We start from the raw sequence: 17,639 nt of genomic DNA, 5'->3' as shown, positions 1-17,639 counted from the left end.
GAAGCCTGAGAAAGGCGGGGGGGGGGGGGCTATAATTTATAGGAGAGATTTATTTGAAGAAATATTACAACATATAAAAACTACATAAAGTATCAATTCCCACTTGTACAAAGCGGCCGATTATTTTCAATACAATGCGGCGTAAAAACGGGAGATGGGGGGGGCCGGGGCAGGGCCGGGACCGGGGGGGTCCTGCCGGAGGTGCTGGGGGCCCCGTGGGCGCCCTGCCGGGGCCGGGGGGGCTGCACCGGGGGGGGGGGAACCGGGGGGGTAGTGGAGTTCGACCATCACAGACAGCGGCGGAGGGCAGAGACGTGGGCACGAGCACAGCCGCAGGGAAGGTCCCACGGACCGAGAATTTTAAAAACAAACAAACAAAAAATCAAAACAAAACAAAACAAAAAAAAAATAAAAGGGGGATAAAATAAATCAGTGCATGTTTGGGAGTCCCGGTGCCGGAGGCGCGTCAGTCAGCCGGTTCCACCGTTTCCATCTTCTCCGGGGCGCTGGGCGCTGTGGGGAGAGGAGGCGGGCGATGGCGGCGGCGCTCCCCAAGCCCCCGTTATTGCCCCCATTAATTCTCCATCTCCCCCATCTTCTGCTTCAATCGAGCAGAACCGCCGGTCCTAACCCCCCGAGCCCCCCGGCGAGGCGCGGCGGCGAGGTGTAGGAACCGCCGGCCCGCACCTACCCGCGGTGTCTTCCCTCAGCTTCGCCAACACGCACGATTTGATCTCCAGCCCGATGGCTTTGGCTAGAGGAGGAGGCACTGCGTTACCGACCTGCGACAGAAGTAGGGTTACGCTCGCGCGGGCTCGGCGGCGCCACGGGGCTGCGCGCGAGCGGCCGCGCTTCACCTGTCTGTGCTTGTCGAGGATGTTTCCGAAGAGCCGGTAGGTATCGGGGAAGCCCTGGGAGCGGGCGCACTCCCTCACGCTCACTACCCGGTGCTGCTCGGGGTGCAGCACCCGGCCCTGCGGCGGCAAAGGAAGCAGTTCAAGAAAGAGCGAGGGGGACACCCTTCGTCTGGGGGGGGGGGGCGGATCCAGAGGCACCCACCTGCTTGCCCATGGGTTCGGGGTTGGTGACGGTGGTGCTGAAGAAGCCATCCCACTCCAGCCGCCCGTAGAGCCCGGCCCAGTGGTTGTGCCGGTTGCCGGTGTGGGGCAGGCACCAGGGGATGAGGGTGTTGAACTGCCGGTCCGCGGGGTCGCAGGGCTTCCCTGGGGGAGACGGGGAGCAATTATCCAAACAGAAAAAAAGCAGCAAAAGCTATCAATCAGCTTCTCTCTCCCCAGACTGACCCTGTGGGGCCGCGCGCGCGCCACCAGCCCGATTAAATTTTATCACAGCTCGCTGCAAAACGCCTCTCAAGCAGCTCCCATCGGAGGCGGCCCCGTAAATGCCAGCAATAATAAATAAGCATTTGAGGAACACGGCCACGTCTGTGTCACTGGAAAGCGTGGAAATGAAATAACTTTGCCGGCTGCAGCAGATGAAATTAAAGAATGAAGGCTCGTAGAGCAGGCTGGGAAATTCGCACTCGGGAGGTTTAAACAAGCAAATAACAGCCGAAGCGGGATGAGTAGAAGGTATTACTTTATACATTCGAGCTGCGGAGGGAAAATTGGCTTTGCAAGCATTTACATCAACGGCGGAGCAGGGAGCAGCTCGTTCTGCGGGGATGGGGACACCAGGACGATGTCCGTGGGAAGGAATGGGCGTATGGGGTGCCGGGCTGAATTACCTACCCCTAATTAGCAAGGTTAGCAGTGGATTAACCCCCCCGGTGCCACCACGCAAGGTGAGGAACATCTCCCAGTCCACGGGCAGCAACAGGAGACCGCGTTGGGGTGCTGACGCCTACCTTCCGCGCAGGAGCAGACTCCCCGCAGCGCACCCGAGCTGCTGCGGCCGTTCTTCTTCTCGTGGTGCGTGTACCGCAGCTTGCGCGTGGTCGTGCCGTCCGACAGCCGCACCTCGATGTTGGGCAGGTCGCGCCAGTCGGAGCCGGGGGCCAGGGGGATGTGTCTCATCCGCGCCGCGACCAAGGCGCTCATGTCCTGCAAACGCCAAGCCTGCCGTCACCTCCCACCATCGGAGAGCGCCCCAGCGCTCGGTGGCGGGGCAAGGGACTCAGGGGGACACCGGTCAGCCCGGCACCAGGATTGTGGCCCCACTCCTATCACTGGAGAAGGCTGCGGGAGAGGGAGAGATCCCAGCAGCTCCACCAGCCTCCTTTTCCTCTCAAATTGCCAAGTTTGGGGATAAACACACACAGGGACTGCTTGGGGATGATCTCACCCCGTTTGCTCAGCACCCACCAAACATCCCTGCCCTAATCTCTGGGTCTGGCGGGTGCTAGCGCAGCGTCACCCACCCCACGTACCTTGCAGATGTGATCCCTGAGGATGGGCTGGTACTGGGAGCCCCGGATCTGCCGCTGGAACCAGGACTGGGGCTCCCCGTTGTAGGAGATCTCCAGGGCAGAGGCACCGTTCCGGATCTCGGGCAGGTCGGACATGGTGTCCCGCACCGTGATGGTGCGGAAGGGGCCGGAGTACGTCCTGGGAGCGCGGAGCAAGCGCCGTGAGCAGCTAAACCCTACCCCTGCCCCTCGAGAAGCCACGCGGCGCTCCGAAGGCTCACCGGGTGATATTGCTGACGAACTTCTTGTCGTCCACCACCACGCTCAGCTGGCAGGCACGGGGCGCAAACACGTGCAGGGGCTCGGGGAACATGGGCAGCTTCTCACCGGGAGCCGCAGCAAGGACGATGGCTCTCCGCCGCGTCTGGGCCACGCCGTACTGGCCAGCCTGGGGAGGAAGGGACACGCCTGAGGGGACAGCAACGGGGTCTGGCAATCCCCGTCTAGTCTGCACCCTTAAAAAGCTGGGAAATTCCCTCTACCGCGGAGGAGCGAAGGAAACCAAAGAGCTCAAACGGCACCGCTTTGGAGGGGATGGTTCAGAGCAGAGCCAGGCTGGAGTCAAAGGGTTTTTGCTCTCGTTAACTGCCTCGGGGTGCCGAGCTCGTGCCCCGAACCTACCTGCAGGACCCCGAAGGTGCACTGGTAACCCATGCGGACAAGGCAGCGCAGGGTGAGCTTCAGCACCATGGAGCGCTTGAAGGACACGAAGTTCCTGACGTTCTCCAGCAGAAAGAACCGCGGCCGGTAGTAGTCGCAGTAGCTGCCAGGAGGGAGAGGGACCACGAACGAGGATGGAGCAGCGGTCGAGGCTCCTGGGGACGAGCCCGCACCCCGCCACCTCCTTACCTGAGGAAGGAGACCACCAGGGAGTTCTTGAACTTGGAGTAGGTGCGGGAGTTGAAGCGATTCATGCCGCTGAAGCCCTGGCACGGGGGGCCTCCGCACAGCATCTCCACGTCCCCCTTCTGTGGCAGCTTCTGCCCCAGCGAGTTGGTTTTCTCGCCGGACATGACCAGCTTCAGCAGGACGTTGCAGTCCTCCGTGAAGACGGTGGTGCCAGGGTTGTTCAGCCGGAAAGCCTGGGCGGCCGGCTCCCACATCTCGATGGCCCACAGCGTCTCCGACACGCCTGGGGAGACGACGCAGAGCGTCTTGGGCTTGCTTGGATGAGCAGAGCGCCGCTTCGTGCTCCCCGATCCAGCTCGGGGCTCCCAGGATAAGGGATGGAGGAAGCGAGCAGCGAGACGGCCAGCGCCGATTCCCCCCGGCTCTGCCGCTCACCTGCCTGGTGGAAGCCCTCGGAGAGCCCCCCGCAGCCAGAGAACACGTCCAAGGTCCGCAGCTTGGGCAGCTTCAGCTCGGCCGGCTCCTGCTCGCTCTGCTCGCAGGTGACGGACGACTTCCCTTTGCCTTTGCCTGCAAGCAGAGCCCCGCTCACATCAAAAGGCAAAGTCACTTCCTCCTCTCGGTGCTTACGAGGCAAATTTTTCTGCCCTCCTCCGCAGCAGTTAAAACATCGGCTTAAAGCACCTTTCTACCCGTAACTGTTCTGCCACTGCCAGAATACGCCCTTGCATTTGGAAGGAAAGCCTCTCCTCTTTCCCTGCGCCATCCCTTTCCACCCAACAGCCCGTGGATGCAGTCAGAGAGCTTCAGGCTCAGACCAGAGCAGCAGGAGCTCGTGGAGCAGCTCCCCTCCTTGGCAGGGTACAAAACCCTACGCTAGAGAGCGGTAAGCCCCAGCAGAGGGACGCCAGCAAGTAAAAAACTTCAAGAGGGGCCAGATGCTGTTGCCGAGAGGTTTATTTCAAAGAGGTGAGGCCTTGCACAGCTGTCCCTTAAGAACAGAGCCACAGACCGCAGGGCTGCATCCTGTGAGAGCACCGGAGCGGGAGAAGAGCACAGAAACATCTGGCTGGTGGCAAGTCTTATCTCCGCTCTGCAGCACCTAACGGCAAGCGCGAACGGGTGCCCCAAGCCGTCGCCACCCCCCCTAGACACTCACCTTTCCCTTTGCCCTTCCCCTTCCCTTTATTCCCGGAGCTCCGTGCGTGGTTGGGAGGATCTTCGAAGCTCTTGGTTTTTGCGTTGTAAGCCTGGGGGGGGAGAAGGAGTTTGGGAAGCTTGAACACAAAGAGCTTTCCTTGCCAAGATGCTGTCGCCAAAACGGGAGACGCGGACTGGCAGAGCTCAGGGCATCTGTTCAGGTCCCCTGGGGACGTGCTCCTCACCTCTAAGAAGTAGAAGCGGTCGAGGCCGCCAGCGGAATAGTCCTGGATGCTCTCGGTCAGGTCCTCGCCGTACACCACCGTGCAGCGGCCCTGCACAGCACGGAAGTCGACGGTCGTCTCCTCGTCGCTCCAGTACAGGAGGTTGATGTCTGCGTGGTAGCTGGCTTTCATGGACTTGTGCGTGTTCTCGGGTCTGCAGAAAGAGCTCCTGGTTAGGGGAAACGCTTCGGGGCAAACCCTAAGCGCGGTCCGGCCCAGGTTGTGGTGCTCCCCCGCTGCACAGCTCCATCTCCGCGGAGAGAAGCGGGTTTATTTCCTCCCACAGCACATGTCTGCTAGCACGACCTGGGCGCAGCACCAAAGGGATGACTTGTTTCGTACCAAAAGGAGCTTTGGGGGTTTTCTTGGGGGAGGGAGGGGAAGCCAGCGCTGCGCAGCTAAGCAAATTTAAAGGCAGAGAGATCTGGAAGCAAGGCTTCAAGCACGTGGTCTGAGCGTTAGCACGCTCCTCTCCGCTGCCAAGGCTCCTCGCACACATCTCCCCGTGGTGCGCGGGAGATGACTAAGAGCCTGCAAATGTTTGGGTAAACACCCACACCCCGGGACGGCGCTGGCAGCACGCCGCAGTGGAGGCTCCGGTGGCCCCGAACCCCTTTGGGCAGTGCCCACGCTGCTCTCCCCGGCCCTGCAGAGGTGCCTGAGGTACCAGCGGGCTCCGCGGCGACCTTGTGCCGACGCCGCCGAGCTCTTCCCGGCACCCGAAATGCCAGGCAGCCCCGGTGGGAACCTCCCGGCGCCGCTCACCTGTAAAACTTGAAGATGCGCAGCTTGATGTCAGCCTCGTTGGGCTTGCCGTTGCTGCGGATGTTGCAGAAGATCTCCTTGATGCGGCCCACGCGGTAGGGGTCGGGGGCATCCAGGTTGCTGCCCTTGATGTACTCCGAGTACTTGCGGTAGTGCTCCGGGTGCAGCTCCTCGTCCACCGCCTCCTTCTTGGGGCGCTTGGCCGGGCTGGCGGGTTTCATGCTGGGGAGCGGGGAGACAAAACACGTCGGGGAGCCCCTTTCCAGCGCCCCAAATAAAATAACGCAGCCCAGCGCATCCTCCTCCCGCTTCTCTGCTTGCTTCCACCTCTTCTGCTCCCCTCGCTGCAGCGCGGGCACCGAGCCACCCCAGAATGGGGCATGCACGAGCGGCCAGGAGAGCGCGCAGCTGCAAAGCAAGGTGCCTGCACGCTGCAGCCCTCTTCCCAAAGGGCTTTGCCATTTCTCTTCCCCTAATTACAAAGCAGCAGGCAGGGTCTTGTTTCCTCTTTCATCCACCCAAGCTCTTCCTTTTGAAGGAAAACAATACGCGAAGTATTTCGGTTCGTCTGCCAAAACGCGGCAGCTCGGCTCTCGGAGCGAAGTCGCTCCGTTCAATAATGGGGGGTGAAATCAGGGCTAAAGCTTTCGGAAATCAGGGCGCTGGGCGCTTAGTTTGTGGGATCGACAGAACAGCATCCCTAGAAGTGCTTCCAGCCCCCCGCGAGCACCAACCTGAAGGAAAAGGCTTCCGGCAGGAGGTAGACGCCATCTCCCACCCTGTACTGCACTCCGTTCTTGGTGGCCAGGGCGTAGAACATCTTCCCATCCCCTTCCTCCAGGGGCTCGGCCACTTTGGGTATCTCCTTGTGCCTCACCTCGTCCAGACGCGTGCAGCTCATGCAGAACCTGCGGGACAGGGACAGGAACGCGGTGACGGGGCCGCGGGGAGGCTCCAGCGGCTCTGGCGAGGAGCGGTTCCTCCGTGCCGCCCGGCTCGCGCTCACTTGTACTTGTTGTCTTCCGTGGGCTCAGTTTTCGGCGGCGACTCGAAGCGAGCGTACTCCTGGTCGTACCACATCTGGTAGAAGTACGTCCTCCCGTCGTCTTCCACCATCTTGATCTCCATGTCCAGCCCGCCCTGCTGGGAGAGAGGTGTTCGCGGGGAGCGGCGCCGCTGCCTCTTTGCCGCGGCCGCCACGCGCCGATTCCAGCCGGAGTTGGCAGGGCTGTCACCCACCTCCATGGACCAGTTCTCCGAGGGCGCCTTGTAGATGACGTTGACTTTGCCGTGGATGTAGGACAGCTGCATGTCCTCGCATTCGTCCACCAGGAAGAGCTCCAGGGGGTCGGAGGTGGCCCCCAGGACGGTGTCCGAGCCCGGGCAGAACCAGTGCGCGTGGAACATCTGCCCGCTGCTGTCCTCCCACATGGCCGTCACCCTGCGGGCGAGGAGCCAGGGTTACGGGGCACCAGGAGGGGGCCGCGTTGCTCTGAGCCTCGCCAGAGCAATTAGGAGAGCAATTAGGGCTCCCTAATCGGCAGCAACCACGAGCAAGAGACCGACCTGGCGAGGTAGAGGGGCTTGGTGGGATCGTCGGGGCTGACGGAGACGCAGTCTCCCACCTCCAGGGTCTCCGAGTCGATGCACACCCTCTGGTAGTAGTCCTTCTTCCCATCGCTCTGCGGAAGCACGGGACGGTCGGGGAGAGCTTTAAATCCCCACGAGAGACACGGCCCCGCCGCAGCCCCCGTGCGCCCAGCCTCACCTTGACCGGCTCGCCCACCCAGGAGATGCGGCTCTTGTTCTGCTTCTTCTTCCTGCCCTGCAGCATCTTCTTGGGCGACGGCATTTCGGGGATGTTATCGTCCACTTCTTCGTCCTCGTCAGCTTCCCGGACAGCCAGGTTGGGGCACCTGGGGACACAAAAGGACCGTGGCTGCAGCCCCGTTGTGCGGGGACCAGGGCGGACCTGGCACTTTGCAGACCCCGTCCCCTCTCTCCGGAGGGGGAACAAATGCCACCAGGGTGGCTCGGTGGGGACGCACCTCCTCTGCAAACAGGCCTGCTTGCTCCGTCCGCTGCCCCCAAACTTCACCATGTTCTGGCAAGCCTTGCACTTGCCGCACTCGGGCTGCTGGCACACCTGCGGCAGGGAGAAATCAGCTTGAGCGCGGGCAGGAGCAGCAGGGACGCCACAGGCAGGGGCTACGGGGTGGCCTCAGGAATCGCTCCTCTTTGGATTTAAGGAAGAAATCCTTCACCATCAGGGTGGTGAAGCACTGGAACAGTTTTCCTGGAGAAGCTGTGGATGCCCCAGCGTTGGAAGCGTTCAGAACTGGGTTGGACGAGGCTTTGAGCAACCTGATCTAGTGGGAGACGTCCCAGACCAGAGGGGATCCTTCCAACCCAAACCATTCCGCGGTTCTCTGTCCCCACGGAGCCAGCGAACTCGTAATGTGGGAACCCCCAAATGGGGCTGGGGGCGTTCGGGGTGGAAGGAGAGCCGGGGATGGCACCGTTTCGCCTGGCCCCACACGCCCGCCCGCCGTTACCTCGCAGACGCCGCAGCGCCGGCGCTTCATGGCGTTCTCCTTGTCGTCCTCCTTCTCGTCCTTCTCGATCTGCTCCGAGAAGAAGGTGTCGAAGATGAGGTACACCAGCTTGGTGGTGGTGGCCTTGGTGGGGCCCTTGTCCTTGTCTATTTTGGTGGGGTGCCGGATGGCCTGCCGCCGGACGGCTCGCCTGCGGGCAAGGTGAGAGCCGTGAGCCCGCGCCTCGGACCGCCGAGAGCCCCGCCACGCGCTCCAGCTCAGCACCCCCGTCACCCACAGAGCAAAGAGATTCCCCCTGGGCCAGTTTCGGGAGGATTTCTGCTCCTATCTCCCGCTGCTGCCCGTGCTACGAAGGCACCAGGGCTAAATCCCCAAGTTCTCCCAGCTGGGAGCAAGCACCGGGCTACATCCCGGGAGGATCCTGTCCGCAAAGCCGACGGGGAGCAAACCTTTGGGTTTGCGCGGCCGTGCGGGGAAGGCCGGGGGGGGGGGCTCACCTCTTCCCCAGGGTGACCCCAGCCAGCTTGATCAGGTCTCTCATGCAGGGCGTGATGAGGACGGGGGGCTCGTCACTGTCCCCGGCTTCGTCGTAGCTTTCCACCTGCTCCACCACGAACTGAGCGTGCCGCAGGAGCGAGTCCTCTGTGAAGCGGTTGAAGTTCAGCCCCGCGGGAGGCACGGTGGTCTGCGAGGACGGGCAGGTTAGGGGTGGGGGGAGAGGACGGCGGAGCAAACCCCCCACCCCACCCCGGCCCTCTCCCCGCAGCCCGGCGCTCCCCCGGGGGTTGCTCACCTCGATCTTGTTGAGCAGATCCTCGTAGCTGACGTCGCGGTTGTTCTGCAGGAACTCCACGACGATCTTGCTCATGTAGATCTTCTCCTGCATCAGGGCGAAGATGGGCGCGTACTCCTCGCTGGGCTCCATCAGGATGTAGTCGGCGAAGGCTGCGGCCGAGAGCGGGAGGTAAACAACCAGGGAACCGGGCGGTCACGACCGAGCTAGGACTGCAGCAGATGGGGTTTTTTTTGGGGGGGAAGCCAGCCGGTCCGCACGGCTACAAGGGACCTCAGCCCAGGGACAGCTCTGCCCACGCTCACGGCTACCGACACCAGAGCAGGGCGAGCAGGAGCTCGAGGCAGGGCGCAGGGTAGCGGCGCGCTACCCACGGACTTGTCTTTTATTCTTGGCATGCTGCTACCTAATTAGAAAGCAAAGACAACCCCAGGTTTGTTTGCCACTACAAGCTCCATTTGCTGCCGCACAGGGGAGCTACGTCCTCCCCTGACACCACCTTTGCTTTGAACAGAACAGGTTACCGGAAGGGCGACGTTCCTGTTCCTTGCAGAAACGGGGAAGGGAAACGCTTTCAAACCCCAAAAAAGCAGCTTCTTCCCCCAGCTCGGGCCAGGAGCAAATGGAAAAGCCTCTCCGGGAGCGACCCGGACCCATCCCCAATCGAAGCAAGGCCTTAAACGCCGACGCGGGCGCGCTCCCCGCACCGAGCCCGCCGCCTCGGCTCGCCCACCTGTGGTGAAGCCGATCAGGGCTTTCTCCCCGCCGTCGAAGCCCGTGATCCACCAGGCGTTTATGGGCCCCAGCTTCTTGGCCCTCACCCCACCTGCGAGACAGAAGCCGCGGACGTCAGCCCGAAACCCAAGGAGCTGCAGAGGGGAGAGCTGAGTCCCACGGGGGGGTCGCCGGCCCCTTGGACCCCCGGGCTCCTCCGCGCCACGCTCACCGTCCAGGCAAGGGTTGTCGTCGTAGATGGGCTTCACAGCTCCGCTGAAATACAGCTCGATGTTCCTCTCGATCAGGCCGGTGTCAAACGGGCACAAGTGACCCCGCTTGTCGTAGACGCTGGTGGGGACGGAGCCGGGTTGCGCTTTGTGTTTTTTTTCCACCAGATTTGTGAATCCGGGGGCTTTTCCTAGCCCGCTTCCCACCCCCCCCCCCCCCCCAGCTCACCTAAAAGAGGTGACTTTGTGCTGCGGAAGGTCCTCGTAGCTTTCAAAGCCATCTTCGTTAGCGTCGAAGAGGGACAAGCGCTCATCGGTCAGCATTTCGGGCTCCTCCAGCTGGGCGAGACACAGAGAGGAGGGCGTTGGAGGAGCGCTCCCCGCGTGGCAGCACCCCGCGCCCGAAGCAGGGCCGACTCCTTACGGCATCGTCGGGATCCCCTTGGAAGAATTTGAGGTCAGGGTCGTCGAGGTACTGTCTGCAGTCGACACACTTGGGAGGGGTGGTCTGCAAGACACGGGAGGTGGCGTGAGCTCTTCTCTCCCCTCTCCTCCACCAGCCTCGGGCTCCGAGCTCCTTCCCCGAGCGGCCCCGTGCTCTTGTTCCCGAAGCATCCAGGCTCTTTGAAGGCAGCCAAGGCAGCTCCCGCGGGCCGCGCTGCTCCCCACCTCGCTCGGGTTTTGGTTTTGGGCAGCTGTGCGTGCCGGAAAGGGCTTCCCCCTTCCCTTAGAGAACCCCAGCCACCACGTGGAAGAGCCGCAAGAACAAAAAAGCACCAAAAGTGCTGGGGTGCGGGCTGGAAACGCGACTTACTTTAGCAGGTGTTGTAGTTTTAACCTGAGTAATTTCATCTTTTATCTCAGACCTGGGAGTAAGAAAACACAAAGAGCGGGGGATGAAGGCACAGAGCAGAGAAACGGCCCCGGTGGCCCCTGAAGGCAGCGTGAGCGTGGAGCAGGCTGGATCCCCGGCTTCCCCACGAAACCCCCCTGCTTCCCCCTGCTCCTCCCCGTGCTGATGGGGCCGAACGGCCCCGACCCTGCAGCCCCAACGGGGCCGGAACCGACGCCGCGGGGTCCCAAGGGTCCGCTCAGAAAACGCTCGCACGGCAGGCTCCGCTCCTCACCCTTCTTTGGTTTCGATTTTAATCCTCTTCTCGTCTTGTTCCTTGAGGGAGAAACGAAGGGGTGTACGAGGATGAGGACGGAGCGCGCGGCGGCCTCGGGAACAACGCGCACGCACGAGCAACCCCGGCCACGAGCTCACCCCCCCCGCGGGCACCGCCACGCACCTTCTCCTCCAGCTCCTCCTCATCCTCCTTCTCCGCGCTCACCTCCTGCTTCACCTCCCCGTTCACCTCCTCCGATTTCCGTTTGTTGGACCTGGTGGTTTCAAACGCACGGGGTCAGCCCTCGGGGTTCCGCGCCGGGCGTAACGAGCGTCTTGGGGCGCCGACGGGCTCCGGCTCCTCGTGGGAGCCCGGCGGGTTTGGGGATCGAGAGAGGAGGGTGAAGGCTCCCCGGGGACATCCTGAAGGAGGCGCGGGTCCCACCCCGCGTACTGACCCTTTGGAAAACATGCTCAGGATGCTCGGCTGCCGGCCGGAGCTGCGGGTGACCCGGGAGCTGGCAGGAGACCCTGTTAGGACGACAGCGAGGGTCGGCGTTAGCGGCGTGGGACCCGCTCCCGCGGCCCCCAGGCGGCCAACAGCCCCCTCCCTGACACCCCCAGCCCCGAGCAAGGCAAAGAGACCCCGAAACCCCTTCCGGAGGGGCTCCGTTTTTCCACCCCATCGGGAACCGCCGCGCTCCCGCTCCGTGTTGAATCGCAGCGGGCGATTCCCGCCGCCTTTTAAGCGGCTGCAAGAGCAGAGCCGTTACTTTTGCTCTCCCCGTTGGATCTGCTCCTCCTGGCCTTGCGCGCCCGCGGCATGGGGGTTGAGGAAGAGGAAGAGGCGGCCGCTTCCTCCATCTCCATCGCACTGTCCTCTTCCCCGTCGGGTCCTGCCCGCTCCGAGTCCTCGTCGCTGCCGTAGGCGCCGTTCTTGGAGCACCCGTTGGACGCCCGCAGCAGCGGCGCCGCGTCCCCATTCTCCGCCGAGAGCTCTCGGTGGAGCAGGGCTTTCACCTTGGCCAGGTACCTCTCCTGCAGGGGGTGGAGATCGGCGTGGTTTGAACGGGGCACGAATAAAATGGAGCTGAGCTCCCCCCCCTCAACGAAACCGGGCACCGGGTCTCACCTCCGACAGCTCCTCGCAGCGCAGCTTGGCTTCGAGCTCGCTCAGCTGGTCCCGCACATCCGCCTGCAAGAAGCCCTGGATGAGGCTGAGCTTCTCCTGCACGCTCTCCTGCGGGGACGGAGGGGACAGCGTGGGCCGGGGGCGGACGCGGGTTCCTCCCCGTGGGGGCTCGGCTCCGAACCCGGGCGCCGCTCACCCAGCTGCCGGGGGACCTCCTGACATGACATGATGGCGAGATCCGGGACAACGGGGACGCGGGGACATACGGACCGCACCGGGACCCCCGACCTCACCGCAGGGCACGTGTCCGGGGAAAAGCTGGGCCAGCAAGGGGAGACGGGCTCTCACTTGGCCTGCCCGTCGCGCCGTTCCCCATCCCGCCCTGCCCGGGGTGAGCCCGCCGCCGCGGCCGGCCCCAAACCGGAGCCTCGCGAGCGCTCCCTTCCCGTGCCACGCCGATGAATCACCGCGCGCCAAAGAGGCACCGAGCGCCCGACCGCGAGCCGAAGGCGCGCGCTGGGGGGGGGGGGGGGGGGAAGGTTGGGGGGAGCCCGGAAAGGCGTTTCCCGACGGCGGCGGCAGCACCCGGCACCCACCTTCTCGCTCAGGCTCTCTTCATCCCGCTCCAAATCTTGCAGCCTGCGGGAGGAGAGAGGCAGGGGGTCAAGGGGGATCCGCGGCGGGGAGGAACGACGGGCGGCTGCGCCCCGAAATCGCGTGTGTCCGTCCGCGTGTCCCCAAATACCTTCCCCCCCCCCCCGCCAAGGAAGGTCACCCTTGCGTGCGCGAGCAGAAAACGGCGCCGTACCCCAAAATCTACGCCCCGAAACGGCTCCGGGGATGGGGAATAAAGTGCGAGGACGGGCACGGGCACGGCCGAAAAGCCGGGGGGAGCAGCCACGTGTCGCCGTCCCGCGGGCGCACAAAGCGGCGCCGGGACGCCCCCGAGCCCCCCGCGGCCCCCGTTTGGGGGACCCCCAAAGCCGTTCCCGTCCCCTCCCCCCTCCACCCCCCACCCCAAAGACCCCTTGGCCCCGGGCAGGACGCGTCCCTCACCGGCAGCTGGGGCCGGCCATGCAGCCGGGGGCGCGGGGAGCCGGATGCGGTGCGCCCGGAAGAGCGGCGGCCGAACCGGAGAGCGAAGCGGCTCGGCACTCGCAGGGGCGCTTGGGGTGGCGGTGGGGACAAGGGGTGTGTGTGTGTGGGGGGGGGACGGGACACGGGGAGGGGTTTGGGGGGGGGACACGCCACACCACACACACACACACACGCGGGGTGAACGCTGGGGGCCCCCCCCCCCCCACCCCCCAACTCGCCGCCGGCCGGGGGATGCCGGGAGGAGAGCGGAAGGGACAATAGCGGCCGGGGAGCGCGGCACAGGAAGCGCCAGCCCCTCCGGGCGCCCTCCCCACGGACACGGGGCGAGCGGGGATTTTTTGGGGGGGGCAGGGGGGGGGACGCGCACAGGATGAAGCCCCCCCCCCCCCCAAATATACACGCACACCCCCCAAGAGCGGGCGCGAAACCCGTGCTCCCCGGAGGAAGGCGGGAGTCCCGCTTCCGCAACACACCCCCCCACACCCCCCCGGGAGAAATCAAGGCAGGAATTTCCGTGCCCCCCTCCCCGCCACGCTGCCACCCCACGAGGGGACGGGGTTGAGCGTGGTGTGCGTGTCCCCCCCCCCCCCCCCCAAAAAAAAAAATAACCCCAACAAACCTTTCTTCCTGCCCCGGGTGGCAGCGCGGGGACAAAGCCACGTGGGGGCACGGGCGGGCGCCCCCGTTGCCACGTGGGGCCCAGCCGCGGGGCAGGCGTTTGCCCCCCCCCAGTCCTCAGTGACCCCCCCAAATGTTGGGGGTCTGGGCTGCCCCATGCAGAGGAAGGGGGGGGGGGCAACAGGGGGAGTGGGTGCAGAGGGGGGAACCGTGCCCCATGGCGGTGCTCGGGGCTGGGGATGTGGAGAGGTGCTGGGGGGGGTCAGGGCAAGAATTGGGGGGGTTATTGCAGTGCTGTGGGGCGTTATTACAGCACCAGGGGGCATTGCACTGCACGGGGGACTTCAGAGCAGTGCATGGGGGAAAATGCAGTGCGGGGGGGTGGGGGCAAAGAGGGGGGCCGTGCAGTGCATCGGGATCCTCGCACTGCCTGGGGGCGATGCTCTGCACGGGTAGGGGGGGTGGCGGGGGGGCAGCACAGTGCTGTGGGTCAGGGCCCGGCCCGGGGCTGTCGGAGCCGTGCAGCGAGATGCAGTGCAACGAGCGGGGTGGCGGTGCAGTGCAGTGCAAAGCAGGGGTGGCCGTGCAGTGCAGTGCAGTGCAACACGGAGATGGCAGTGCAGCGCAGCGCAACTCAAAGCAGAGCTGCCAGCGCGGTGCAAGGCAATGCAAAGCACGGGGGCTGCCAGCGCAGTGCAATGAGGGGGGTGTCAGCGCAGTGCGACGCAACACAGGGTGGCTGCCAGTGTAGGGCAAGGCAGGGTGCTGTCACCCCACCACGCTGCTGGGCGCTATCAGCACCACACAGCAAGGTGCGGGGCGCTGCCGGGCATCAGGGCTGTGCCCAGGGTGGGCTGCAGAGCACGGGGGGGTCAATGCATAGAGCAGTGGAGGGGGTCACTGTGTTGCATTGCGTTGCATTACATTGCATGGCACTGCAGCGTGTTGCAGCATGTTGCGTTGCATTGCATTACATTGCCTTGTGGTGCGTTGCATTGTGTTGCATTACACTGCATGCAGCGCATACATGCTATTGCATCACATTGCAGTATATCACATTGCATTGCAATACGTTGCGTTGCGTTATGTCGCATTACATTGCGTGGCCTTGCACCGCGTTGCATTGCATCCCGTTATGTCGTACAACATTGCATTACATTGCAGTGCATGGCATGGCACTGCACTGAGTTGAATTGCATTGCAGGCCGCTGCATTATGTTGCATTGCATTGCATGACATTGCAAGGCATTGCATTACGTTGCATGACATCGCACTACGTTGCATCGCATCATATTGCAGCCTGTTGCATTGCATTGCACTGCATAGCCTTGCGTTACATTGCATTGCATGACATCGCATTGCAGCGTGCTGCAGCACGTTGCATTACATCACACTGTGCCATATTGCATTGCATTGCACTACGTTGCAGCCTGTTGCATTGCATTACGTTACACCATGTTGCATTGCACCTCAGCCCGTTGCATTGCACTGCATTACATGGCACCATGTTGCATTGCGTTGCACTGCATCCTGTTCCATTGAATTGCATCCCATTCCATTGCACTGTGTTGCATCGCGTTGCACTGCACTGCGTTGCATTGCAGCCCATTGCATTACATCGCACCGTGTTGCATTGCACTGCAGCCCGTTGAGTTGCATTGCACATTGCATTACGCTGCGTTGCATTACAGCCTGTTGCATTACGTTGAGTTGCATTACGTCGCACCGCGATGCGTTGCATTGCACTGCAGCCCATCGCATCGCATTGCACATTGCATTACGCTGCGCCGTGCTGCATTGCACTGTGTTGCATTGCATGGCGGCCTGTTGCACTGCATGGCAGCCCGTTGCATGGCAGCCCGTTGCATTGCATCGCAGCCCATTTGCACTGCATCGCAGCCTGTTGCATTGCAGCCCGTTGCACTGCGTTGCATTGCAGCCCGTTGCATTGCATTGCAGCCCGTTGCACTGCATCGCAGCCTGTTGCATTGCAGCCCGTTGCACTGCGTTGCACTGCAGCCCGTTGCACTGCGTTGCATTGCAGCCCGTTGCATCGCAGCCCGTTGCATTGCATGGCAGCCCGTTGCACTGCAGCCCGTTGCATTGCATGGCAGCCCGTTGCATTGCATGGCAGCCCGTTGCATCGCAGCCCGTTGCATTGCATTGCAGCCCGTTGCATCGCAGCCCGTTGCACTGCATGGCAGCCCGTTGCATTGCATGGCAGCCCGTTGCATCGCAGCCCGTTGCATTACGCCGCACCGTGTTGCATCGCACCGCCCCGCCGCAGCCAGCACCGAGCAGCGCCCCCGGGCCGTGCCCCGGCGGTGCCCCGGCGGCGCTCCCGGTGCTCCCGGTGCCGGTACCCCCCGGTGCCCCGGGGACTCACCGTCGGCGCAGCTCGGCGGGCAGCGGGGCCGGGGGCAGCGGCGCGGCCCGGGCCGGCATCGGGAGGGCGGCGGCGGGAGCGGGGCCGGGACGGGAGCGCGCGGAAAACGGCGGGGGCGGGGCCGGGCGGGACCATTCCGGAGAGGGGGGGGGGGTGGAGGGGGGACCGGGAGGGACCATTCGGGGGTGGGGCGGGGGGAACTAGCCGGGGGTGGGATGTACCATTGTAGGGATTTGTGGGGGGGGGTATTTGGGGGGGGGGATGTACCATTGGGGGGATTTGCGGGGGGTAAGGGGGGGGCTGAACTATTGGGGGGGGGGGGGTGGGGGGAGTGGGGCGTGCCACTGCGGGATTTGGGGGGGGATATTTGGGGGTGGGACATACCATTGTGGGGATTTGGGGGGGGGATTCGGAGGTGGGATGTCCCATTGTGGGAGTTTGGGGGGGGATATTTGGGGGAGGAATGTGCCATTGGGGGGATTTGGGGGGGGTACAGGTGGGGGCTGAACCACTGGAGGGGGGGGATCGGGGTTGGGGTGGACCATTGTGGGGGGTGGAATGTACCACTGGGGGATTTGGAGGGGGGGTGACATTATGGGGGGGTATGGGCCGTACCACTGGGGGGATTTGGGGGGGGATTGAAGGGGGAGGGGGTCGTACCATTGTGGGTATGGGGGGGTCGGGCCGTACCACCGTGGAGATGGGGGGGATATGGGCTGAAACACTGTGGGGTTGAGGGGCTCTGGGTCGTACCATTGCTGGGACTGGGGGGGGATTGGGGTCCTACCACTGTGGGGTTGGGGGTGGGGGGAGTGAGGCCCAACCGAGTGCAGCCCCCAGGGCCCCCCCCCGAAGGGCCAGAGGTGGCCGTGGGGCAGCAGGGGCCTACGGGGCCTCGTCCGGCCTCGCACACGCGTGTACACAGACATAGGCACGAATACACACCCGTACACACGCGTACGCACGCGTCGAGACCTGCACACACTCGTAGACACGCGTACACACGTATACACAACCGTACGCACTCGTGGACACCCGTACGTACCCGTAGACATGTGTACACACACACATACACACGTGTACACACTCATAGACACCCGTACACACACATACACACCCATACACACGTGTACGCACCCTCAGACAAGAACACACACGCACACACACCCGTACACACCCGTACGCCCGCGCACGCACGTGCGCACAGGCCCGCCGCCACCGGCCGCCTCCCCCCGGGGCTGTTCCCGTCTGGCCCCCGGGTCCCAGAGGAACAGAAAGCAGAAGGCGGCCGCCCCCGGCCCCCCCCCCCGGCGCAGGAAAACCCCGGCTTCCCGTTCCCGCCGCCGCAGCGAGCCCCGGGGCTGCTTTCGGCACCGGCGGCGGCACGATGCGCCCAGGGAGCACCAAGACGTGTCCCCAGTGCCGTCCCCCCCCCCCGCCGCCCCCCAAAAAAACACCCCCATCCAAACTCTGGGTGTCATCCCCCCCCCCCCCCCAAAAAACCCCCATCCCCACCCACAAAGGAGACGGAGGCGGGTG

At 63.8% G+C, this 17,639-nt stretch overlaps 1 protein-coding gene across 5 annotated transcripts; it reads right to left on the bottom strand.

Annotated features, from left to right (window-relative positions):
- Positions 1-30: 30 nt before the first annotated feature.
- On the bottom strand, positions 31-16,215 carry DNMT1 (DNA methyltransferase 1). 5 transcript variants are annotated; one of them, XM_080571512.1, is made up of 34 exons: positions 16,101-16,215; positions 12,595-12,637; positions 11,999-12,106; positions 11,640-11,904; positions 11,325-11,397; positions 11,051-11,141; positions 10,886-10,926; positions 10,573-10,624; positions 10,183-10,266; positions 9,988-10,097; positions 9,761-9,879; positions 9,548-9,640; positions 8,815-8,966; positions 8,519-8,706; positions 8,022-8,211; positions 7,515-7,612; positions 7,235-7,382; positions 7,033-7,148; positions 6,706-6,907; positions 6,473-6,609; positions 6,201-6,374; positions 5,467-5,688; positions 4,663-4,855; positions 4,437-4,527; positions 3,713-3,847; positions 3,278-3,560; positions 3,050-3,191; positions 2,650-2,816; positions 2,390-2,567; positions 1,868-2,063; positions 1,060-1,223; positions 858-974; positions 692-782; positions 31-513 (listed from the first exon to the last, which is right to left on the bottom strand). In XM_080571512.1, the coding sequence occupies exons 1-34, from the start codon at positions 16,157-16,159 to the stop codon at positions 467-469; spliced, it is 4,569 nt and encodes a 1,522-aa protein (XP_080427638.1). In that variant the 5' UTR covers positions 16,160-16,215; the 3' UTR covers positions 31-466. The 5 variants fall into 5 exon arrangements, with proteins under 5 accessions (XP_080427638.1, XP_080427639.1, XP_080427640.1 ...); XM_080571513.1 differs by having other exon boundaries at positions 6,473-6,606; XM_080571514.1 differs by having other exon boundaries at positions 11,999-12,061; positions 16,101-16,212.
- Positions 16,216-17,639: the final 1,424 nt, after the last annotated feature.

The sequence above is a fragment of the Anser brachyrhynchus genome (assembly GCF_964034855.1).
Source record: "Anser brachyrhynchus genome assembly, chromosome: 32".
In the NCBI taxonomy this organism is placed as follows: Eukaryota; Metazoa; Chordata; class Aves; order Anseriformes; family Anatidae; genus Anser; species Anser brachyrhynchus.
This window is presented reverse-complemented; position numbering and strand designations above follow the sequence as displayed.

What these genes read in the sequence shown, in the direction of transcription:
- DNMT1 (XM_080571512.1), bottom strand. Translation starts at nt 16,159, where the DNA reads ATGCCGGCCCGGGCCGCGCCGCTGCCCCCGGCCCCGCTGCCCGCCGAG. An exon ending in AAGCCCCTCTACCTCGCCAG is followed by an intron (nt 6,908 to 7,032) that starts GTCGGTCTCTTG and finishes CCTCGCCCGCAG; the next exon opens with GGTGACGGCCATGTGGGAGG. An exon ending in TTCGTCAGCAATATCACCCG is followed by an intron (nt 2,568 to 2,649) that starts GTGAGCCTTCGG and finishes CCGCGCTCCCAG; the next exon opens with GACGTACTCCGGCCCCTTCC.